This window comes from Tauraco erythrolophus, chromosome 1, assembly GCF_009769465.1.
Source record: "Tauraco erythrolophus isolate bTauEry1 chromosome 1, bTauEry1.pri, whole genome shotgun sequence".
NCBI classification, from domain to species: domain Eukaryota; kingdom Metazoa; phylum Chordata; class Aves; order Musophagiformes; family Musophagidae; genus Tauraco; species Tauraco erythrolophus.
In genome coordinates, this window is record NC_141465.1 from 130,694,546 (window position 1) to 130,719,459 (window position 24,914).

General features: G+C 42.9%; 1 protein-coding gene across 1 annotated transcript; it reads left to right on the forward strand.

Annotated features, from left to right (window-relative positions):
- Window positions 1-1,628: 1,628 nt before the first annotated feature.
- Window positions 1,629-22,021, forward strand: EED (embryonic ectoderm development). Its single transcript, XM_086614625.1, has 12 exons — window positions 1,629-1,760; window positions 4,494-4,646; window positions 13,004-13,096; window positions 14,014-14,079; window positions 14,812-14,937; window positions 15,056-15,137; window positions 16,731-16,822; window positions 17,754-17,887; window positions 19,023-19,128; window positions 19,667-19,825; window positions 20,271-20,344; window positions 21,734-22,021. Exons 1-12 carry the CDS (start codon window positions 1,629-1,631, stop codon window positions 21,858-21,860), a joined length of 1,344 nt encoding a protein of 447 aa, XP_086470751.1. The 3' UTR covers window positions 21,861-22,021.
- The last annotated feature ends 2,893 nt before the right edge of the window (window positions 22,022-24,914 follow it).

Below are 24,914 nucleotides of genomic sequence, written 5' to 3' on the forward strand. Positions count from 1 at the left end.
ACACAACTAATTCTTTAAATAGAAGCTTGATGAAGTGTACTATGACTTTTGGAAACTCAGCTCTCTTTCTGTACGGGCCTTTCCTGTCTTCTGAGAAAGCAAAAAAAGGCAAATGGTTTAGACTAAGAACTGCCTAGAGAGGCCAGCAGGATTGCCACCTGGTGAAGGAAGTCCCCTAGCATTCAGAAGACAGGAGAAGGCAGAGACCGGTCTGGGCCCAGAAAGTTCATGATGGAGACTAAGCTGGTTGATTCTGGGTGTGGGTGGGGAACGTTCCTGCGTGTGGGACAAGAAGCACATAGGTGAGGTTTTCATTTTCCTTATGTTTTGGATGAGCCAGTGAAACATGGTGGAGTTGAATGCATAGCTGGAGGACGTCAGCTGACAGCTGCAAAGTGAAGGGGAGCTGTCTTCTCTCCAGTAGCTCAAGGGCATCTGTAAGGAAAAGTTATAAACCTTCACCACTGAAAACTTTGTGCCTACCCTTCTTTCAACAGATCTGCAGAATAGTTGTGATCAGTCTTAATTAGATGCCAGTCTAAAAACATCCTGTCATGTTTTAAAAACAAGCCTGTTCTTTCTTTGTGTATTTTCCCACAAACACTTTTATCACAACCTTGATCTTACAGCACAGACCCTGGCAGAGCTTTTATTAATTGTGAACTACAACCTTTTGCTATATATTATGTAATGCTTCATTGGAGCCTACAGTTCTGCAGAAGAAAAAAAGAGGCTGTCTCTTGCTAAAAACACTATAGTACACGCACCATTTCAAGTGTATCTCTTCCTTTTTATCTCCGAAGGTTATGCGAGATTAAATTTTACATGGAGGGCACGGCTCACCTCTGTCACTGCCCTCAAAGCAATCACTTTTCCAGACTGGAATGTTTCCCTCAGGGAGGAAAGACTTGTTTCTGCCCCTACAAGAAAAGCAGATAAGACGCTGTGCCTGTGGGCAAATTACTTTTCCCCTTTGGTAGAGTTTTTTTTTTTTACTGTTCATAGTTATTATGACTCTGGGACCTGTGGTTTTTGAAATAAATAAATAAAAATCTGGCAACTAGGGTTATTTCATTTATAGCTGCAGCAGGAACTTGCCAGGGAGTACGGGAGCAGGCAGCAGAGCAGAGCCTCTCTCCCTTCTCCGGAAACACCATCTTCAAACGAAAGGACTTCTGTAGAGCAAAAGAAGAACAACAAAAAAATACCCTTTATGACAAGGAACGGCTCTCGAGAACGGCGCGAAGACGGGCAGAGAGACCGTTCACAGCCGCGGCGGCAGCAACTGCTCGTTTCTACCTCGCAGGCGTCCTCGGCCGGCCCTGCCTGGCACGGCCCCGCTACGAGCAGCGATATAAGGTGCCACCAGGCTTCCGCGCTGTTAAAACGCGGGTTAATTTAACGCGCAGCCCCGCCGCAGCGAGCAGGGCCCGCGCCGTCTCCTCCCTCAGCCAGCGGGGCCCCTGAGGCGCCGCGCGCCGCCGGGCGCGGGAAGAGCGCTTTTTCAGCAGTGTGGCAGCTCGCCGCTGCCCGGCCGGGGAAAGGGGCGCGGGGCTGCTTTACGGCAGGCGTTTCGACCTCCCCGTCCGCGCTTTGCGGCTGCGTGGCGGGGTTGGGGGGCGGGGAAGATGTCTGAGCGGGGAGAAGCCCCGGCAGCGGCGGCGGCATCGGCGGGAGCGGGGGGTGAGATGCCGGCGAAGAAGCAGAAGCTGAGCAGCGACGAGAACAGTAACCCCGGGGACCTGTCCGGCGACGAGAATGTGAGGCCGGGACGGGGGGAGAGGCGGCCGGGGGGAGGGGCGGGGAGGCGGGAGCGCGCGCGCGGCGGCCGCGGGGCCTCGCGCCGGGGGCGGGCGGGAGCGCTGAGGCGCGGGGGGGGCCGCCGCCCGCCCGCCGGGCCCCGCTGTGAGGGGACCGCCCGGGCCGGCCCCCTCCGGCGTCCCGCGGCCCCAGGCTCCCGTCCGACCCCGGCGGGGTCCGGGCGCATCCCGGGCGGGCGCGGGGTCGGGGGCGAAGGGCGGGAGGCGGGTGTCAGCCCGGCCGGCGCGGCGCGGCGGCTGCCCCTCGAGGCCGGCGGAGGGAGGCCCCGGGGGGGGAGACACGCACTTTTCCCCCACGTGCGTGAGGTGCGGGGGAATTTGAGGCCCGACCTCCAAGCGGTCTCTGACTCCAAGTCTGCTTCAGAATGTCAGACTTTCTTTTTTGTGCTGCAGACCGGCAAAATTTTCCGTCTGCCTGGCAGTTTTGTGTCGTGTGTCTTCACCGTCACGTTTCAGGGTAACATGGAGCACAAATTTGTCCGCGCAGCCTTTTGGTGGAGGAGGAGTAGGGAGTAGTGCTCATAAGCTGCTGTCAGCAGCAGGGTTGCAGTCTCTGAGTCAGGCTAAAATCTCGCGTTCCGAACAAAGGTAAAGTGATTGATTCAGAACAGCTTTAAACTTGAAAGATAAACTTAATCTAAGGTATCCAGTAGTCGTTTTATGTAGTTACTGGAGTGGAGACTGTTGTTTGGGTGTTAGCTTTATGCAGTGTGGGTTTTTTTCCTGGTTAGAGCACTTATCCAGAAAGTGAGAGGTCTGGACCACATCCCCCGCAGCCTGTGGAAGTGCTGCTTGTGAGGCCACAGGCAGGTTCCAGGTGCTCTGCGCCGCCGCTCCTGAATTCGTTTTACTGCTCAGCAGCATTGTGAGTCCAAGTGTAACTCGGTGACAAAGGTGTCCAGGTTTGCTTTGATGACTGTTGTAGGTCGGTGACCGCAGACGTGGGCTGTCTGCTTATTGAAAATGTGACCTGTCTCAGTGGTGAGAGGACTCCCTTTTCAAGCATTTGTTACTGGACTGCACTTCTGAAAGATGAGGATTCTGTTTAAAGGTTGGCGGAATAGGATTGATTTGACAAAAGAGTGCATTTTGTTCCACAAGTGTGAGTTTGTCAGTTTTGTTGTACTTGCAGATAGGCAGTGTAATCGCATCATACGAGGTACCTGGTGTCCTTATATTGACAATATGTGACTAGCCCAGAGAAAACTTCAGTCTCGCAGAGTATTACAACTCTGGCTAGCAAGTGCACGTGGGAGATGAGAATTTAGCAAGCCCTGAAATTTCTTGGGCTAAAGGAGAAGAAACTGGAAAATGCAAAAACTGTTAAACTCTGTTGTGCGTGTTAGAGGAGGGTTGGCTCTTTTAGAGGTGAAGGGAATGACTCCAGGTTTGGGTAGTTCACTTACAGGCTTGTGTGTTGTCTTTCCTCCTCTTTCTCCTCTCGATGTCCTGATTTTCAGAGTTGTTGGATAAGCAAAGACCAGTACACCTCTACTGGCTTCTGATGATACGGATATGAAACTGGGACAAAGAATAAATATTTGGTGGGAATTGGTGTATTAATGTTTATAGTTGACTTTATTCTGTATTCCTAATGGAGTTCCTGATGCAGCTCCATGTTACACTTAATCTCCTTCAGTGACAGGCTGTTGTCTGCCTCTGTCTCCCTTAGTTCAGTTCTAAAAATCACATGGCTTTGAGATGAGTTGTTTTCCCCCCGCTGCTCTGATGGAACGTGAGCAGAGCTTGCCAGAAAAAGAAGGAAAAGTATTGATTTTTAAGAAGCTGAACTTAGTGGTGTGGAAGCAGAGGGTTGTCGGTTATGATGGAGGTGAAGCTGAAGTGTACAGTGATGAGTGGTGCAGAGAATAGAAATGGCCTGTTGAGAAGTGTCCTGCAGTCAGACTGCGTATGAAATTGTAGCTTCTGTGAGTTGTCCAAAACTGATCTAAAACTGCTCTGCAGTTGTCGGTGGGCTGTTTTGCACACTCCTTTTTTCAGTTCTCCCTGTCCTTACCTTAGCTCTGGCTGCTGACGGTTGGAGGGCCATTTGGATTAGTTAGCTGATCAGACAGCAAGCAAGTTTTATTTTTGGTGTTGTTTTTATTTAACTTAGCCTTCAGTTGAAGCAAGTTTCTGTAGGAAAGAGCAGGAGGGAGAGGTGGGGCTTCCTTTTCTCGCAGCAGTGCTGAGTTATTGCAGAACTGTGCTGTGCCTGCTGCTGCTGAGAGTGTGCAGAAGTCTCTCGGAACGGTTAGGCTCTTGGTGTGACTAAGCATAATGTTTCTACACAAACAGCCTCTTCCTTCAGTGCTGCAGAAGCCCTCATTGCGTTTACGTCAAAGATGTTTTCTAGGGAAAGCGACTGCTTTGTCTTTAGGCGTTTTCCTAAGAGCAGCTACCAGTATTCTGAAGAAACTTCACTAGCTCACAGTTCACCTCTCTCCCTCTTGGATCAGTCCTCATGTGACTCAATGTTCTGTTTCTAGGGAGGAATGCTATTATGTTAGTAATAGATTTAAATACATGAGCCTAAATAACACCAAGTCCTAGGAGACCTTCTGTTCTTATGGAGAAGTAAAAGTGAAAAGGCCAAGCGCTGCAAAATTAGTTGAATCTATACAGCAGTTAATGATATTTTTATTACATTCTATATAATTTGAATGTTTTCAGGATGATGCTGTTAGTATTGAAAGCGGTACTAACACTGAACGCCCTGATACGCCAACAAACACTCCTAATGCACCAGGAAGAAAAAGCTGGGGGAAAGGAAAATGGAAGTCAAAGAAGTGCAAATATTCCTTCAAATGTGTAAATAGCCTAAAGGTAAGTATGTGTAAGCTTCAACGGGGAATGCTGGGTACCACCTGCTGGCAGTGATGTTAATGTTGACTGTGAGACAGTGTCAAGATAGAATCATGGAATACCAGGTTGGAAGGGACCTCAAGGATCCAACCTTTCTTGGTAAAAACATGGCCAAGCACCCTGTCCAGCTGAATCTTAAAAGTGTCGGGAAATCCACCACTTCCCTGCGGAGATTATTCCAATGGCTGATTGTTCTCATTGGGAAAAATTTTCCTCTTTTGTCCAATTGGAATCTTCCCAGGAGTAACTTGTACCCATTACCCCTCCTCTTTTACATGTGATTCCTTGTAAAAAGGGAATCTCCATCTTCTTTGTAGCCACCCTTTAAATACTAGGACATGGTGATAAGGTCTCCCTTAAACCTTCTTTACTCAAGGCTGAATAAATCCAGTTCTCTCAGCCTTTCCTCATATGGCAGCCTTCCCAGTTCTTTGATCACCTTTGTGGCCCTTCTCTGGACCATCTCCAGTCTGTCCTCCTCTTTTTTGTATAGCAGGGACCAAAACTGGACACAGTGTTCCAGGTGTGGCCTGACAAGGGCTGAATAGAGTAGGATAATGACTTCTTTATCTCTGCTGGTGATGTCCTTGTTGATTCCGCCCAGCATCCTGTTGGCTTCATTCGCCGCAGCAGCACACTGTTCACTCCTCTTAAACTTGTTGTCCACCGGGACCCCCAGGTCCCTTTCTACAGAGCTGTTGCCCAGCCAGGTAGATCCCAGCCTGAGCTGCACTCCTGGATTATGTTTTCCCAGATGCAAGACCTTACAGTTGTCCTTGCTGAACTTCATAAGGTTCTTGTTAACCCCCTCTTCCAGCCTATCCAGGCCTTCCTGCAGGATGGCTCTCCCTTCTTGCTCAGTTTGTTATCATCATCAGACCTCACCAGGGTACACTTCATCCCATCATCCAGCTCACTTATGAAGATATGAAACAGCGTTGGACCCCATATCGATCCCTGGGGGACTCCACTGCTGACAGGTTGCCATTTGAAAAGGAGCCATTTGCCACCACCCCTGGGGCGCAGCCTGTCAGCCGGTCCCCCACCCGCTGCAAGAATGTTTTTAAATATCTGTGTACAGTTACGTTCCGTGCTCATTTGGAAAAAGTATCTTTCTTAGTTAGAATAGCTGAAGTTTTGAAGAAAAAGGATACTGAGAAATAGGAGGCAGTAGGTAGTGCTGCAATTAACCCAATTTTTGTACAGGTTTGCCAAGTTATGTGTGATGTGTTACAATTATGTGTTTGATTTAAGCTGTAGTTGCTTGAGATAAACTCGATAATCAAATTCAAATGAAACAAAACCTGTGACAACTTGAAGCAAAGCACAGAACCTGTACAAATTTTTCTACCCGTTGACATATATTTTAAAATAACCAACAAAACAACCCAACAGCCTTAGAGTAGTTTTTTTTTGTCACATTTACCAAATCAAGTATTTTCTGTCCTCGGCAATTGTCATAAATGCCATATAGTGTAGTTCAGTTAATTTATTGTGAGTGTTGTAATTATGTGTTCGCTCCTGACCTAGGTCATATTTACGTTCCCACATAATCCCTGATGGTATTCAGGGATGTGGATTCATGGGCTTTACTCCCTGTTCTCGTGTTTTAGGGTATTATTGCTTCCTTCTGCACTGGTGACAGGCTATGGTGAACTGAATGAATTTGCAATTTGATTCTTCTACACCGTCAGGATTTTGTTCTTTCATTCCCCAGCCTTGTGTGGGATATTTATGTGGCAAAAGCTGTAAATGTGCCATCTGATTTGATTTTTCTAAGATTTCTAAATAAAGCAAAGATTGTGTCTGGAACAAGATGGGAGTTTTGTTAAACTTTATATTTGGCTAACAAGAGGATGTGTGCAGCTCCGTAGTGGATATTTTCTGCAAATTGCTTTAAGAGGTTTTTGTTATTCCCTCATACTTAACTGTTGAGCTGTGCTGATGTAGCTGCTCCTGAACTTTGGTTTCGGCCTCACTGAGATGGTGGTGTAGCAGAGAGGGAGGGAATAACAGGTTTGGAGCATGGAAACCTCATAAAGGAGCTTTGCCACTGGAGAAATTGTGACATGAAGTTACACTGATGCAAGTATCTGGGAAACCAGTTGATCTTACTGTATTTTTTGAAGTATAAAATTTACCTCCGGTCCTTTCAGGGTGTAGGAGGAAGGGAAGCTCTTTCATTTTCACCCAGGTAGGCAGCTTTTCCGGCGATTCGCATGAATCGCCCCCGCAGATAGCGAGTGCTTTTTGTGGTTTCAAGTCATGCTTCAGACATAAGTGTGGGCCTTTTGGCACCCAGACGTTTAACAAGTTCTGAGTTTTGCTAAGCCTGTTTGTTTTCTGTCTGCAGACCAAATATTCCAAAGAGGTTAAGTACTTTTCAAGTGTCTTCTGGGAAAACAGAACGTTCCCTCACCCCAGCTTCAACCCAGACCCCGCTATAGGGTGACCCAAAAGACCACGCTATGAAATTAGGCAATCCTTGACTCCTGTGGATTTGGATCAGGGCCTGGGAACAGATTCCTGTGCAAGTGGAGTCAAGCTGTGAGGGAGTAAATGTAGCATCTCAGCTAAGTGGGGTATTTTTGTTGTCTTTTTTTTTTTCCCTGTTTTTCTCTGAACTGAAGTTAATGCTAATAATAATAAAGGAGCATATTAATACAAAGACTAGATAGCAGCCAAAGTTGGTAACTCCTTTTTACTTCATACTTGAGGAAGCCTCTCTTATTTTTCCTGTTCCTCCATACTGATTTTTCAGATACTGTGGAGATAAACTCTAATGATTGAATGTTGTATATGGGTTCGGAAGGACACTTGTGACTCTTTGGATATCTCATCATATATCCCATAGTTTATATGTCTCTGAACTATGCTGAAAGATGCGTGTGTTGCAGTTAATGAAGAGTCAACCTGATTTAAAGACATGCAAATTAATTTTAATATTCTTTAGGGATGTATAAATTGTGTGGTTTTCCACTTTCCTACTCTTGTTTTTCCTTCTTATTTTGCTTTTTACTTTTTTCCTTGGGGAAAGAAAGAAATATGGCCATTACCATCTGCTTTGAATGTTAAATGGTTATGATTCAGCCTGAAAAACTCAGTGCTTGCTAAATATGCTTTTTAAACACTACTGTGGAAGTTATTTTGGGTGAAATTTAAGCATCAGGAAAACAAAAACATAACTTGGAAAATGACAGGAAATAAACCAGCGCTTTTTTTTTTCCTTTCTGCTTTTTGCAGTACTAAGTTACTGTAAGGTGTTCTGAAAAATCTTTGCTCTCTGTGGGCTGAATGTATGTGGGGTTTATAAATGAGCATACACAGCTAACAGATGCACATCCTCACATACATCCATGTACGTTTTCCTTATAGATCTTCCAGCAAAGAACTGTGTGTGTTCTGCTTTGACGTGCTCTCTTTCAAACAGTGCTGTTGTTTGCACCACCCCTCGCTCTTAGGTGGTCCTTAGCAGCCCGGTGTTGTCTCTCAGCTTCTACTCGCTGTCCCCTGAGCTGGGAATCAGAAACCAAGATTCCAGCTTGTTGGTGTGTAAAGGAGAGAGAACTAAAACCAGTGCAATAATGACTTGCTTCCACTTCTGGGAACTGGAAGTGCGTGTGTGGTCAGTTGGTTCCTCACTGACAGTGTGGGTGATGGCATATTCAAATGTGTTTGTGTAGTTGCAAGTGGTTATTTTTTGTGTTGGCATAGCGTTTGCTTCACTGCCTCCAGTCTAAAAGAGGTCTAGTCTTATTGTCTGACTGAACCCGAGTTGGTGTTTAGTAAGGGCAGAACTAACCATTGGTTATTTATTTATTTGCTTTCGTAGCAATTGTAGGTCTATTTTCTGCTCTGCCTTCTTTCTCTGGTGCATGAAAAACCTGAGTACTTTTGGTTTTTTGCCCTTTATTCATGCCAGGGTCCAGATGACATTTCACAATTCTGCTTTTGGACCAGCATGTGGGTCACTCTTCTGTCTGTACAAACCAGTGGTCGGATTTGCATGACATAGAGTCATAGAATGGTTAGGGTTGGAAGGGACCTCAAAGATCATCTAGTTCCAACCCCCCTGCCATGGGCAGGGACACCCTCCACTACACCAGGTTGCCCAAAGCCTCATCCAACCTGGCCTTGAACACTTGCAGGGATGGGGCATCTTCAACTTCTCTGGGCAACCTGTTCCACTGCCTCACCACCCTCAATGAAAAAAGTTTCTTCCTTATATCTAATCTAAATCTCCCCTCCTTCAGTTTAAATCCATTGCCCCTTGTCCTATCACTACACACCCTTGTAAAAAGTCCCTCTCCAGCTTTCCTGTAGGCCCCCTTTAGGTACTGGAAAGCTGCTATAAGATCACCCCAGAGCCTTCTCTTCTCCAGGCTGAACAGCCCCAACTCTCTCTCAACATACTTGGCTGTAGTCCAGCCAGTAAGTCAGCTTCACTGGGGCCCAACTTAAATTCCTCTATGTAAACGCACGCAGCATGGGGAATAAACAAGAGGAGTTAGAGGTGTGTGCATGCCTGCAGGGCTATGATCTTACTGGCATCATGGAGACATGGTGGGATGAATCCTATGACTGGAGCGTTGGAGTGGAAAGATGCAGGCTCTTTAGGAAGGACAGGTAGGGGAGATGAGGAGGAGGGGTTGCCCTCTATGTCAGTGACCAGCTGGAATGCATGGAGCTGCACCTGGGGATGGATGAGGAGCTGACCAAGAGCTTATGAGTCGATCTTAAAGGGAGGGCATGGACAGGTGACATTATAGTGGGGGTCTGCTACAGGCCGCCTGACAAGGAAGACCAAATGGGTGAGGCACTCTATAGACAGATAGGAGCAGCCTCACGTTAACGAGCCCTTGTCCTCATGGAGGACTTTAACCACCCCAGTATCTGTTGGAAGGACAACACAGCAGGGCATAGGCAATCCAGGAGGTTCCTGGAATGGATGGATGATCACTTCCTTCTCCAAGTGGTAGAAGAACCAACAAGGAGAGGTGCTTTGCTGGACCTTGTTCTCACCAACAAGGAGGGGCTGGTGGGAAATGTGAAGCTCAAGGGCAGGCTTGGCTGCAGTGAACTGTGAAATGGTGGAGTTCAAGATCCTTAGGGTGGTGAGGAGGCAGCACAGCAAGCTCGCTACCCTGGACTTGAGGAGAGCAGACTTTGGCCTCTTCAGGGTTCTGCTTGATAGAGTATCATGGAATAAGGCCCTGGAGGGAAGAGAGGCCCAAGAAAGTTGGTTTATATCCAAGGATCACCTCCTCCAAGCTCGGGAACAGTGCATCCCAACAAAGAGGAAGTTGGACAGGAGCACCAAGAGGCCTGCATGGATGAACAAGGAGCTCCTGGATCAACTCAAACACAAAAAGGAAGCCTACAAAGGGTGCAAGAAAGGACAGGTAGCCTGGGAAGAATACAGAGAAATTATCCGAGCAACCAGAGATCAGGTTAGGAAAGCTAAAGCCTTGATAGAGTTAACTCTGGCCAGGGACATCAAGGGCAACAAGTAAAGCTCCTATAGGTATGCTGGTGATAAAAGGATGGCTAGGGAAAATGTGGGCCCTCTCTGGAAGGAAGTGGGAGACTTGGTTACCCAGGATATGGAGAAGGCTGAGGTACTCAATGACTTCTTTGCCTCAGTCTTCACTGGCAAGAGCTCCAGCTGCACAGTCCAAGCCACAGAAGGCAAAGGCAGGGACTGGGAGAATGAAGAACCGCCCACTGTAGGAGATCAGGTTCGAGGCCATCTAAGGAACCTGAAGGTGGACAAGTCCATGGGACCTGATGAGGTGCATCCGCAGGAACTGGCAGATGAAGTTGCTAAGCCACTATCCATCATATTTCAGAAGTCGTGGCAGTCTGGTGAAGTTCCTGCTGACTGGAAAAGGGGAAACATAGCCCCCATCTTTAAAAAGGGAAGAAAGGAAGACCTGGGCATCTACAGGCCAGTCAGTCTCACCTCTGTGCCCGGCAAGATCATGGCGCAGGTCCCTTCCGACTCAAACTGTTCTATGATCTCAGGATAACCATAATGTGCAGCACCTGAAAGTGTAATGTTTTTAAAGAACTGCTTCATTTTGTAGCCCTTGGGACAAAAATTAGGGTGGGCAAGTATTACCACAATAGCTCTGTGCTGTCTCTGACCAGTGAGGACGATGGTAGTTTAAATGAGGTGAGCTGACTTCTTTGGATACCCTAGTGATGTCCTGCAAGAGCCTCTGCCGGACTCCTTCATCCATTGAACAGAAGTTCAGTCCAGAAAAACTGTGATTTGTAGAGTCAGGCCCTTGGATGTTGTAGCACTCTGTGTGGAATGTAGCGTGGGTGATGTAAGTATTCTGAAGACATTTGTCTCGCATAGTAATTTTTCCAGGGAAATAGGTTGTCTTTGAACAAGGTTACTAAATTCTCCAGGTATGTATTCAGATGTAGAAATACAGAAACAGAATAGCCCTGTGTATCTCTCTGCCTATTACCTGTCACCTTAGTCTGGGTCCTACCTAGAAAATCACAAACTTATCACAACATATGCTGCAAAAATATGCTATCTTGAGGGGGGAAAAACAATTTCCTTTTCACTTTTCCCATTTCACTAAATTTATCAGAAACAGTGCATGTGACAGAGAAGAAGGTAATTCCCGAAAACCAAATGCAAAGCCTGCTGATGTATCTCTGTAATAAGCAGTAAGAATCCATGTGTTTTACCTGTGTTATCTTCATGCAGTGTGTCAGAAGCCCTCAGCATTCGCCAGCATGAACTCTTTCACACAGAAATTCAACCCAACTAATTGTTAGTGGAAAGTTTTTCTTTTTGAGTAGTCTGTATTTGACCTCTCAGCCATTCTCTTCAAGGAAGAGTTAAATACACTGAAAAATTAAGCCTAGAAAGTAAAATTCATAACTTTATTGGACAGTAAAAATCATGGCCTTGTGTATGCGATTTTATGGCGTACGGTTTTCCTCATTCTTCATCTCTAATTAAACTATAATGCTTTACAGGTGCTGAATACCTGCTTTTTCCTTCTGTCCTGGCGTCACTAGTAACCTTGCTACTTTTTCCCTTTGCTAATATCCCGTATCCCTCATCACATAAACCACTAGTCTGTTCTTTCATGTTATGATGGGTAATGCGTCGTGTTAAACTTTGGACAATTCTTTTCAATCTGTGTTCAGCTTTCAAATTTGTTACCTCTCTTTAAGAAGTGCAGGAGGGCCTTCATCTCTGAAAGGTTTTTCTCCCATCTCTTTCTTGCTCTTCTAGCTACGTCTGTTAATAACAGATATCACCCTTCTCAGTAAATAATTCTGTTTTAAATTCTTCCAGACTTCCTTAACTTTTCTGAGTAGTATTGGACTCCCCCCCTCACACCCCCTCCTCAAATTTATTCTTGGACAGGCCAGAGCTGCCAGGGCTAATGTTTCTCGTGCTGTCTCTGCAGCACTGCCATGTGAAGGCTGCTTAACAGCCGTCATGAGACACTTCCTTCCTGCCTGCACTGTCCCAGACAGTCCCCTGTGGGGAGGCACTTTAATGAACATTATTCTTACTGAAAACATCCTGTCAGGACAGGCTGAAATACTGTTATCAATTATTAACCAGCACCACCATATTCATCAAAATTAATAAACATATCTCCTCCTTTTTTTTTTTTTTTCTCTGTTAAACTGGTGTAAGCTGTATGAAAATAATACTTGGCATTTCTCTGGTAACTGCTTGTGGAAGCGACCTGCAAACACTTTGTAGACATGAACTTTGCAGCAGCGTTGTGACGTGCTGGAGAGAGCTGGTCGCTGTCTGTCGTAAAGCTGCGAGAACTGACTGTGCTGCAATAGTTAGATGTGGCCCTTCTCCACCCTTATACCAGTATAATTCTTCTCTGTCCTAGTGGTTCTTCTCTGCAAAGTTACAAATCCTTGTGTGGAAGTAATTATAACAGTACAAAATGCGTGTTATATGCAGAGGTTGAAAATTGTAAAACAAAGTAGCAGAGCTGCAAATCGAACTCAGGAGTTTTGCCAGCTTCTGGCCCTAAGCGTGAGACAACAGTTCTTCCCCTTCACTTTTTAAAAGCTTGGTGGGGGAAGAAAGAGTGTCAGAATATTCCTTTAACCTCCCTTAAGACAGCCAATTTAAAATGTGGCGTTACAAAAGTGTTCTTTTTATCTGTTCGCTGTCTGAAATTACATTGGATGTGAACCCAGTAATTTGAGGAGGAAAACATACCAATTAAACTGCCACTACAGCTGAATTTCACAGAAATAATATGCCTGGGAGTTGGTTTTTTTTTGTCTCTAATCTTACTTTACACCTACAGGAGGACCACGGTCAGCCTTTGTTTGGAGTCCAGTTTAACTGGCACAGTAAAGAAGGTGATCCTCTCGTTTTTGCCACTGTCGGCAGCAACAGAGTGAGTAATCTGTTTTTAACCATAAGCCCTTCCGTGTGTTTCTGCTTGCATTCTTTTTTCCAGCCAATCCCTTCACCTGCATTTCGTATGGACGCAGGGTGCTTCATCCAGAAAGCTTTATTTCTGAGGTATGGAGCATCTGTTGTCTCCGAGAGCTGCACCTTCTGGATTGTTGTATGAAGTCATGTGATAGCTATTTGGGAATTGGCCTGGCCTATACAGTAAAGAAAAAAATCCTTCAGTAATACAAACATGGGATAAGGAAGAGAGGTGCATAAATGTATCTTCTCACTAAAGTTACTCTTCTTAGATGTTATTGTTTCCAAAAGGTCTTCCGCTCTGAAATGGGATGAGGAGTGTCTGCAGTAATGCCAGGCAGCTCAGTAGCTAAATTAGTGGCCTGTGTGCAGTGAATTTATAGGCTTTTTCTGAAAAAAGATATATGTCATTTCAGTCTTGAAAATAACTCCTGAAGTGCCTTCTGTGCCAATGTTGTGAATAAACAAGAAGCCTTTCATGTCCATTTTTTTTCCACCTGGCAGTTACCAGAAGACCTGAAGATGAAACAAGGTATCAGTGGCTCTTTAAAAGACCAAGGGATGTTAGAGATGGCTGCAGTAACAAATTCCAAAGAGAGTTTAATCTTACTAAGACAATTCAAATGACAGATTTTAATATCTGGGAAGGACTGCTGACAAGTCCTGGAGTGGTGCTTTACTGAAACTGCTGTGAGCATTCTTTTGTCAAACCATTTCCACCTGTTGGAAATAAACAGGTGCTGGATGAGATCTAAACCATAAAGGCACACTACCTCTCCCCATCAGAAAGTTGATACCCACGTGCACATGATTTCCTTCTGAAATATCACAAGTAAGCAGCAATCTCTTCCATTTTTTTTTTTTATTATTTTTCTCTAGGTTACTTTATATGAATGCCATTCCCAAGGCGAAATCCGTCTGCTGCAGTCCTACGTGGATGCTGATGTATCCTTTTAAGTTAAAAAGCCACTTGTTTGCTTCTTGTTTATCAAAAATGAAGAGGCTTTGTAGGAAAAAAGCACATGAAGGTTTTGTCTGTGATTTAATACTTTGCTCATGTGGCGCATGCCTTATGTTAGGTCCAAGTCTTACCTCTTTTCCGCATCCTAGAGTGCCTCCTATTGAAAAAATACTCAAAACGCAGACTCATGGACCAAGCTGTATTAAAACACTTGAAAACTGATTCTCCATCAGTTTAATCTTCCCAACACTAATATTTGTGTGATGTTTTGTATTTGCTGCTTTACAGTGGTCTTGGTTTCCCTGTGAACTGAAACTGGATTTAAAGCCTGAGAATTGTGTTTCATGCTCTGAAGTGGTAATAACTTGTGTTGATCGCTTGTGGTACACAAGTCAGTAACTTATGAACTCAGTGTTGATCCATCCTTATTTTGTTCCAAGTCTTTGAATGTTTTGGAGAAAGAGGTTGGAAAGTGATGCCAGGATAGAGGAGACTTGTTCCTTGTATGTTATGGAACAGAAGTGAGGAAACTGGCATCTATAGGAAAGGTGACGTTACTTATATTTGCAGATGTATGATTGAATATGTATTGTTTTCTTACTGGGTCCAGCAGAGACTCCTGGGCACTTGCATAAAATAACAAGAAGTTTACTTAAAAAAAAAGAAAAAAAAAAATCTCCTCTTTCTTCTGTGTTCCTTAATGTGAGATGTTGTAGGCAGATGAAAATTTCTATACTTGCGCATGGACCTATGACAGCAATACAAGCCATCCTCTTCTGGCTGTGGCAGGGTCCAGGGGCATTATTAGGATAATTAATCCTATTACAATGCAGTGCATAAAGGTGAGTGCTCCAGACTTTGAGTTACAGCTTGCATTTCAGCAAGGCGTGAAACTTATGGCTTCTAAATACATGTGAACATGAGAGGAAACGCTAATTTGGTCTCTGAATTCTATCCCAGCACTACGTGGGCCATGGAAATGCAATCAATGAACTGAAATTCCATCCAAGAGATCCAAATCTCCTTTTATCTGTAAGCAAAGGTGAGGAAAAAAACCTCTTTTGTGTTTTTTTTTTTTTAATAAATGAAGATACTTTGGATTGGATTTTGGTCTTGAAAATGGCCAGAACCTCCATGATTTTTTTTTTTTTTATGAACGGCACTGAACAAGTTTACCTTGAAAGTCTAGAGCAAATCTTGCTCTTTTATGGCTGTATATCTTGTAAACATTAAATCCATGGCCTACAATAAACAGCTTCACCTGTGTTGCAAGGGGATTGAGAACAGTGCTGCTTTTAGGAAAGAAGAAACATGAGCATTGGGGTTGCTGTCAGTTTCTAACAGTGGAGTTACGTTTTTTTCAGTCGTTGAATCGTGTTGCCATCTAGTGGGGATGTCTTAATGTTGCAGTCAGCATTCACCACCGCGTTCATGGGGAGCACTTGGGTTATTGCTCAGGAGCAGCTCTGGCTTTAACTGAACTTTCAATAAAAAGCATATTAGTGAAGGGAGAAGTGACTTTTTTGTATGGTGTCTTCTGGGCTTGTCCAGAACGTCTAAGTTGTCACAACTTCCTAATCTTGACTGTTTTGTTAAGTAAGGGAATACTCGATCTGCTGCAAGAGCAAGCCTTCAGGAATGCTCGAGTTGGAAACATTCCCATAAGGAGACTTTTGACTTTAGAGTATTTGGTGTTGCTGATGAAGCTATGCGAGAGTAGGAGTTGGGAACCTCTCTGCTTCTTGCAGCTGTCAAGTTTGTGCTGTGGGTCTGTAACGTTGAATTTCTTCAGTTCTGTATATTTTTTAGGTTCTCTTTTTAATAACATTTTGACATCAGCCATAGTACTACCAGTTTTAATAAGCAATCTCTGGACCAGGTGCTATCTCCGGGAGGGCATGAGGCAGGGCAATATTAGAGTCTCAGAACTGCTTGGCTGAGAGATGAGTAGAAAAAAAGGAAAATACTTGAGACTGTGGGGCCTTCCAGTTGATGTTGCTGTAATTCAGTGCAGTGTACTTGTGGAATCCAACAGGGGAATAGAGTAGAGGTTCCCATTTCCAAATGGGAAATATAATAGAGGTTCTTAATTAGAAATTGTTAAAACTTTCTTTGAAGAAGTGGATTAGTGCGATTGACTTTGGAGTACAGATTGGTTATAGAAACACTTTCTCCCATCAGTACAGTCCGTGGTTCATAAAGAATAATATTTTAAAGATTAAAGATATGGAAAATCAAAGCTTCTCTGTATGCTGATGTAAGAACGGCTGAAAGGAATTTTAGAATTTTTTGATATATAACATTATTTTTGAGATAAGACTGAATAAAAACATACTTGTCCAAGATCAGTTGTCTTTGCTTTTTGGGTGACCTAAAGATGCAAGTGTATTTTTGTTAGAAGCTGTCCCTAGAGAAGGGGGTGGGCACACTTTCCTAACTACTGAGTTACTCTAACAATAGTCTAGTTGTAATGGCAATTTTAGTTAATGCAGTTCGATGTTTCTTACAAGTGAAGAAGAACCGAGTGCCTTTTTGATGTTTACATGAACACCTTTTATTGAAAGTAGTTAAGCTGAAGTATATTATTCATATGTACATATAAAAAGCAGCATGTAATTTTATTTGTTCTTTATAGATCATGCATTGAGACTGTGGAACATCCAGACAGACACGCTGGTTGCAATATTTGGAGGAGTAGAAGGGCACAGGGATGAGGTGTTAAGTGCAGTAAGTGGAAGACTGTGGGACAGTGATTTAGATTTACAAAGGGTAGTAAGCCTACAATATGCAACTTTTTATCCTCTTGTGCACTGCTTTGATATTACACCTACTTAAAATAACCCCAAAGTGCATAAATACTGTCTTAAGGGGATAGACAAGTTTAAATCTAAGGTGGTTTGATTCATCTGGCCACCTCTCGATATACAGGACAGGTGTTCACTTTCTGTGTCTTTCAGTAGTTAGTTTTTTCACAGTGCAGTCTAGAAGTAAACAAAATAGAGCTCAGTGGGGCTAGAAGGAGTAAAAAGTTTTCATGATGGTCCCACTTCTGAAGTTCTTGAGGTCTTATCTAGCCAAAGCAGCAAGAACAAAAAAGCCTTGAGAGACATGGTAGTGAAGGAAAGAAGTTACTTCAGGTGAGTTATGCTGCTTTTCAGTGGCTGTGAACAGACACTGGTACCCAGCAAATATCAACCAGAATAGTTAATCTTTAATATGCTGCTCCTAAGAACTGTTTCCATTCCTGTTGCGTGACCTGAAAGGTGAGGGATGCATCTATATGAAACTTTACACTCTGTTATTCTCTTGTGGTTCTAAATAGTCATCACCCATGTCCTGGCCCTGGAATTCCGCCAAAGTTGCTCCATAAAATGAAACCTAGGGAATTTATTGAGGGGGAAGCACTAGCAGTAGATTCATTGTCTGTCAGTGCTGTTGAATATGCCTCTCTTTCTTGAGAGAGTAAATGTAATTGTTAAGATACTGTGCTGCTTAGCAGTGAGCAGGATTAAGTTTTTAGTATTTTTCTATTTGAAATACACAGTTTATTGCATTCTCTAAGCCAAAAATGCTGTTTTGATGGAAATGACGGAATAAAATCTGAGTTGATATAATGCACCTTAGGCTGGGGGTCCTCAAAATTATTTCATATACATAGGATTATGATCTTCTTGGTGAAAAAATCATGTCCTGTGGGATGGATCACTCTCTCAAACTCTGGAGAATTAATTCCAAGAGAATGATAAATGCCATCAAAGAGTCTTACGAGTACAACCCAAATAAAACCAACAGGTACGTGGTCTTCCATCTTTTTGACTGTCTTTTGCAAAGCATGAATATTCCTATCAATGGACCAGGTTCATTCCTATCCATATTGGAAGTTCCTGGGGATAGTGAGTGACCTGGGACTTGTGCTGGATGCTGAATCTCTCTAGAAGATGTCTCTTATTGACGTTTGTTTCAGTAGAATTTTATTGAATTCAGATTTAAGGTCCTGATGCTTTTATTTTAAAATACCTAATTATTTCTTACCTGCTGGACCAGAAAATGTCTGGACTTACCTCTGTCATTCTTAATTAAAGCTTGTAATGCACTGTGTTTCCAGAGGGCTTTTCTTTCTCTCACCTCGAAATTTCTAGGAAAGAATCAAGTCTGTATACTTAAATACATCAAATAGTGTTATATTGGGTAGTTATTGCTAATTATTGTATCTGTTGTCTGACTTTGGGGCAGAGACAAACCTGTTGGTGTAGTAATAACCTTAATTTTCATCATTCTCTGATCTGACCTCATGAGTGAATCGTCAAGTGAACACAGAAATTAGATACATGATAGATAAATCCTCCTTTGTGAAGTTCATCAACTTTTTAATCTTAACTTCCAGTTAAACCCTTGAGAGAATTGAAGAGTTCTAAAACTGAACGTGTTCAGCAATGAGACTAGCTGTGAAAACACTCTCGCTTTTTTTGATAATGTTACCAAATATTAAATGATGCTTTTTTTTAGTGTGCTTTTTAAAAAAATTATGTTTTTTTTTTTTCTAGTGTGCTTTTCTAACGATTTAGATGTTGCAGAAGCAGAATCAGCAAAACTGAGTTTTAATTAGTTCTTGAAGTGTTTGGCAATGGAAGCTGTATTCAGCATCTCAAGGAGTGGTTTTGTTCAGCACTGTCTCGGCACAGTCCTGCACAGTGGGAAATGTTATTTCGTTAGGAATGAGGATGAAAACAGGGTCTGTTCTCGTTATTTAGCAAAGCAACTGAACAACAAAACAACGTATAAAATCGACTTTGTTTTAAGATTGTTAAAAAAACAACAAAAGAGAAAGGCTTGTCCTTTTAACATCGAGATATCTTAAAACTGGCCATTAAAAATTAGGCTGTGCTTCTGTGTTTTTCTGAACCTCACGTGGCAATTTTCTCCATAGGCCTTTTATTTCCCAGAAAATTCACTTTCCTGACTTTTCTACAAGAGACATACATAGAAACTACGTTGACTGCGTACGATGGTTGGGAGATCTAATTCTTTCCAAGGTAACGTTGCAGCTTTTTCAGCTGAACTACTGTGCTGTGTCAAATGATTTTATGGAGCGTATTGTGAATTTTGTCAGCCATCAGGATGTGTAGAGAAGCAGCTTGTACTTAAAAAGTAAAATTATTAATACAGCTGTACCTCTACTAAAAGTACAGGGATAGCAGCTAACCAGGATCTGCTAAAGAGAGAAATGAGGGTTGAAGGGATCGGGTGAACAATCCTCAAGTCGAGGTTAATTTAAACTGCTTGATTTAAACGAGCGTATTCGAGCACATCTCCTTGGCTTCCTGTGAAGTGGGTGAGGAGTCCTGTTTTCTGGCAAAGCTGGGTGGGCACAGGCTGCCAGCGGTGGGCAGCCATGTATTGTTGGTGGTACAGCTGTGATCTAAGGACAGAGGTGACATTTTCCAGTTGTACTTTTTTTCAGTGTCGTTGGGGAAGCTGTGAGATGAAATGTTTGGTTATAATTATAGTTGGACTGAATGTGCAGGATAAATTGTAAATAGAAGTGATTTATTTTTCGTTGTTTCACCCCAGTCTTGTGAAAATGCCATTGTGTGCTGGAAACCTGGCAAAATGGAAGATGACATAGATAAAATCAAGCCCAGTGAGTCAAACGTGACCATACTTGGGAGATTTGATTACAGCCAGTGCGACATATGGTACATGAGGTTTTCAATGGATTTCTGGCAAAAGGTACGTGTGAGCTTTGCCTATGCTGTATTTGAAGGTGCATAGCTTTTCATTGATTCCATGTTTATGGGTATGGGAAAAGTCTGGGTTCATGTGATATTTGAGAAACAGAATGATTTGGTGCAAGGGCTTAATATGAAACTGGAGGAGCTCCAGATTTTTCATTCTGGGTTCTGCCTGGTAGAAGAAGTTCCACCAAATAAATGTCTATTTTCCAACAAAGCCATGTTTACTGATATCTTGCTCCCCCATCTACAGAGATGGATAATAAAGTGAGAGAAAGGAGGTGAATTTTGTAGCGTTTTTAACCCCTACAACAGACTCATTAAGTTTTTCATGTTCAAGCATTCACACATAATTTATCAGCTGTAGAGCCTTTATAAAATTCTGACTTCCATTCTTTGAGATAGTATTTTAAAACTTCTACATCCTCTGCTTTCTCTTAAAGATGCTTGCTCTGGGCAATCAGGTTGGCAAACTTTATGTTTGGGATTTAGAAATAGAGGATCCTCATAAAGCCAAGTGAGTACTTACTTTTATTTTATTTTTGTTGAGACACGGAGTTGGTGTACTTTCCTTTTTCCTTTACTGATAACTGTAGAAATTATTTAACAGTACTAGTAACTTTCCATTTTAGACACTAAGCAAGTAAACGTTCTGAGCCCCTGAAGGTTAACGTTTATGATTTTTTACTGATTTATTATTTATATTACAGTAGTGCTAAGAGGCCTCAATCAAATTGTGCTGGGGACCATATGTAGATCAACTTGTTCCTCAAAGTTGCTTACAGACTAATTAGGTGGAATTAAGACTGGCTGGGTGGGTGTGGCACATGACAAAGGAGAAATTAAGTAAAAGGACTAGAGGAATGAGAACATAAAGGTCATGCGCAGAATGTGGAGAAACAGTGTGGCTTTCCAGTTCCTGAGCTGTGGGGCCAGGCAATTTTACAATGTGTCTGTATATTTATATATATAAAAAAAAACCCCATACACATATAAAAAAAATACACACACGTGTATAAAATGATATACATTATGTATATAAATAATACATGCATTATATTTGTATATACACTATAAATAAATGAGATATAAATATATATTTTATATATAGTCTATGTAAATATATGTGTGTGTGTATATATATATAGATAAATGTACAAAGTTCCTGAGAATGCTGCAGTCTTTCATCACCCAATTACGATATTTTATTCCTAACCACTGGGAAAGAACATTGACTACCAAGTCTTAAATAACGTGATTCAATCAGCTTTCTGTCAGTGCCTCAATGAAAACTGAGCGGATGGGAAGTGGCAGTGAACAGGAAATCACTGCTTTCCCAAGTCCACGTTTGGAATACAAAATACACCATGAAGGCCATAATCCTGTTGCCCTTCAAATCCTCCTAGGTCACCTAAGTAAGAGGTTGGTGAAAGAGTGCTCCGTAATGTAGAATTACTTAGAATCATGGAATGGTTTGGGTTGGAAGGGACCTCAAAGATCATCTAGTTCCAACCCCCCTGCCATGGGCAGGGACATCTGCCACTAGACCAGGTTGCCCAAAGCCTCATCCAACCTGGCCTTGAACACCTCCAGGGATGGGGCAGCCACAACTTCTCTGGGCAACCTGTTCCAGTGCCTCACCACCCTCTGAGTGAAAAATTTCTTCCTTATATCTAATCTAAATCTGCCCTCTTTCAGTTTAAATCCATTGCCCCTGTCCTATCACTACATGCCCTTGTAAAAAGTCCCTCTCCAGCTTTCCTGTAGGTCCCCTTTAAGTACTGGAAGACTGCTATAAGATCACCCTGGAGCCTTCTCTTCTCCAGGCTGAACAGCCCCAACTCTCTCAGCCTGTCGTTACGTGCAGATTTCACGCTGTAGCTGAATAACTTTCTTTTATTTATAGGTGCACGACTCTTACTCATCCTAAATGCGTTGCTGCCATTCGACAAACCAGTTTTAGCAGGGACAGCAGTATCCTTATAGCTGTGTGTGATGATGCCAGTATCTGGCGCTGGGACAGACTACGATAAATGACTTTTTCTTCATTCGAAGTAGAAAATATATTTTCAAATTATATTGTAGTCTGTTAACTCGCTAGTACGGTAGATGCGTTTAGTGTAGACTTCCTCGAAGGTTCGGCAGGCTGGAGCTGAACTTAGTGATGTTTACATTCTGTGTATTGTTCTGCTTGAAATTGCTGCTTTTAATAAAAAGAAGTATTTTTGTAAAGTTTTCTGAATTGTCCATTTTAATTATTGCCCACAATGAGTTTTCACATACGGCCTATGAAATTGCTTTGCGTACAGCTGGCACAAAAACATACGGTAACTTGCTAGGAATTTGGGATGTGTATGCTTGCAGCTGCATTCGTGCCTTTTCGACTAAAAAACCTAATGAAGCTACGGAATATTATCTGGAAACCGCACAAAGGAAATACTAGACTTAGGAATATAGTATAAATAAATGTTACATTGCTGCTAAAAATATTTTGAACTCATTCCTTACGTTAATTGCACCTGATGAAGTTTTAATAATCTCAAATTGGGATGTGCTTTTCACCATTTCTGTTACTGATTAGGGGGAATAAAACTTTACTTACCTTTTTTTTTTTCTTTTTTTGTGAGTCACATTGCTCTACTGTTTGGATTCTAGCTGTTTAGTTACTGTGACTATCTTAAAACAAAGTTAGTTATTGGAGATGTAGATAACTGCCTCTATTGTCAGTATCCTCAAATAGCCTCATAAATGTTTTACTTGCCCTAGGAGTAATAAATTCTGAAATGAATACTGTTTCATATAGGTTTAAAATACGTACAGTTAATAAAAATGAAAGGGGGAAAACGGAGAAGATGGCAGACGTCATGGACAGGGATAATCCGTGTTCCAAACACTTGTGTATGTCTCGTGTAGTTGGAATGTTAATGTTTGTGTTCTGGAAGTGGTCCCAGACGTTGCACAATAGCTGTGTGTACCTGAACAAGGAAGAAGGTTAATAATATTTACCGAAGCTGAACCATTTACATACTTTTATTTCCTACTGTGCTCTTATCCTTAGCCATGACACGTTCCTGGAAAAGACTGTATTGGGATATTACATAAATAGGAGTACACTGTCATTGGCAGTGGAGTGGTGCTTTTTTGATCAGTAGATGAAGTTAAGTTCTGTCTGCTGCTGACTTCTTAAGTGCATATCTGACTTTTATCTTTCAGGATATTGCTTTTTCCTGTTTGTTACAGTTCGGGAAGCTCCTAAATGCTCTGTTTAGATAAACTACCTGTTCAATTTGAAGTAATATAACTAAGCCAGTTTCGATCTGTGTCCTTGGGAGCCTGTAAAAAATGAAGTCCAGAACTGGCAAGTAGTTTACAAGTCTTAGTCTGTAATGTATGATTTTTTTTTTTTCTTTTGTAAATCCTTGTCCTTACTACTGGGGAGGTGCAGTAGTACTGCTGTAGCACAGATCAGTCCAAAACTAGTGTTCAGTCGAGCTGGATTCTGGACCTTGTTTTTCTTGCACAAGCTAAGTGGCCAGTGTGCCTGTTCTTGGAAGGAGTGCCCTTGGCTTACTGGTCATGGGGACATGGTCAGGAAGCCAAGTGTAAAACCACAGAGTCGGGTAGAAGCCTGAGTGCTGGAGGGAGGAGACTGAAATACCTGCAGAGTTGAACAGAAATTAGCTGGAGAACAAGACAAGTGAGACTGGAGTGTGGAGGTGTTTTTTAACCTCTAGTTCTGCTGCACCTACAGAACTGCTGGCACAGTGTGAACCTGAGTTTATGCAACAGTGTTGGCCCATGTACCTTATAGTTCATTCTGTGGATACTATGTGGGGTTGGCAGTCTGAAAAATTGTGGGGGTGGGGATGTGGTTGGGAGAGCGCTCCAAAGAAACAGTGGGAGCTTCCTCCAGCCTTCAAGGAAACTGCTTTGATCAGCTGTGTCTTGAGAGCACTTGGGTTGGAGGCTGGTGTCATTGAGCCTTTGCAAATGCTTTACAGCAGCACGCCATGACCCTAGGTCGTCTTTGTTCTTTTATGGCTGGGGTTGAGAATGAAATGAGATAAAAAAGCAGTAGGGATTTTTTCAGCCATGGCTGGTTTTGTGGTGTGTTCTGACAAATCATAGAATGGTTTGAGTTGGAAGCGACCTCAAAGATCATCTAGTTCCAACCCCCCTGCCATGGGCAGGGAAACCCTCCACTACACCAGGTTGCCCAAAGCCTCGTCCAACCTGGCCCTGAACAATTCCAGGGATGGGGCATCTACGACTTCTCTGGGCAACCTGTTGCCTCACCACCCTCAATGTAAAAATTTCTTCCTTATATCTAATCTAAATCTCCCCTCTTTCAGTTCAAAGCCATTGCCCCTTGTCCTATCACTACACACCCTTGTAAAAAGTCCCTCTCCAGCTTTCTTGTAGGCCCCCTTTAGGTACTGGAAAGCTGCTATAAGATCACCCCGGAGCCTTCTCTTCTCCAGGCTGAACAGCCCCAACTCTCTCAGCCTGTCTTCATAGCAGAGGTGCTCCAGCCTTTAGATCATCTTCATGGCCTCTGGACTCGCTCCAGCAGCTCCATGTCCTTATATTGAGGACCCCAAAGCTGAGAAATGAGCTGCTGTGTTTAAGAAGAAGGAAAGGAAGGGTGGTGCTTGGCTGGAGAGAGGCCTAACACAGTGAGGGTCAGCTTTAGCTTCTGGGTTAACTTATGAATGTGCCGAAGACTCTTCTCTTAAAATACAAAATGTTCCAGCAGGTTTTCCCTGAGAAACCTGGATGAAGCTGAAATCAGATTCAAGGTGTTAATGAAGGGAAGAACTAGAGAACGCGAACTTGCGAAAGTAGAGCTGGAGCAATCCCTGGGAAAGAAGAAATTCTCTTTTTATGCAGTCAGCCCCATCTGATTTTAGGATATCAAATCAAGTCCATGTAGCAATAAATAATATCTTGAATATCAACCACAAGGGAACAAACTCCTTTTCCACATTTAGACTGATAAAGCTCAAGTGAACCTAAAAGCTGTGTATTTATTTGATTGGGGTGTTTGCTTCCTAGGGTTGCCTAGTTCTAGACTAAAAAAATGAGAA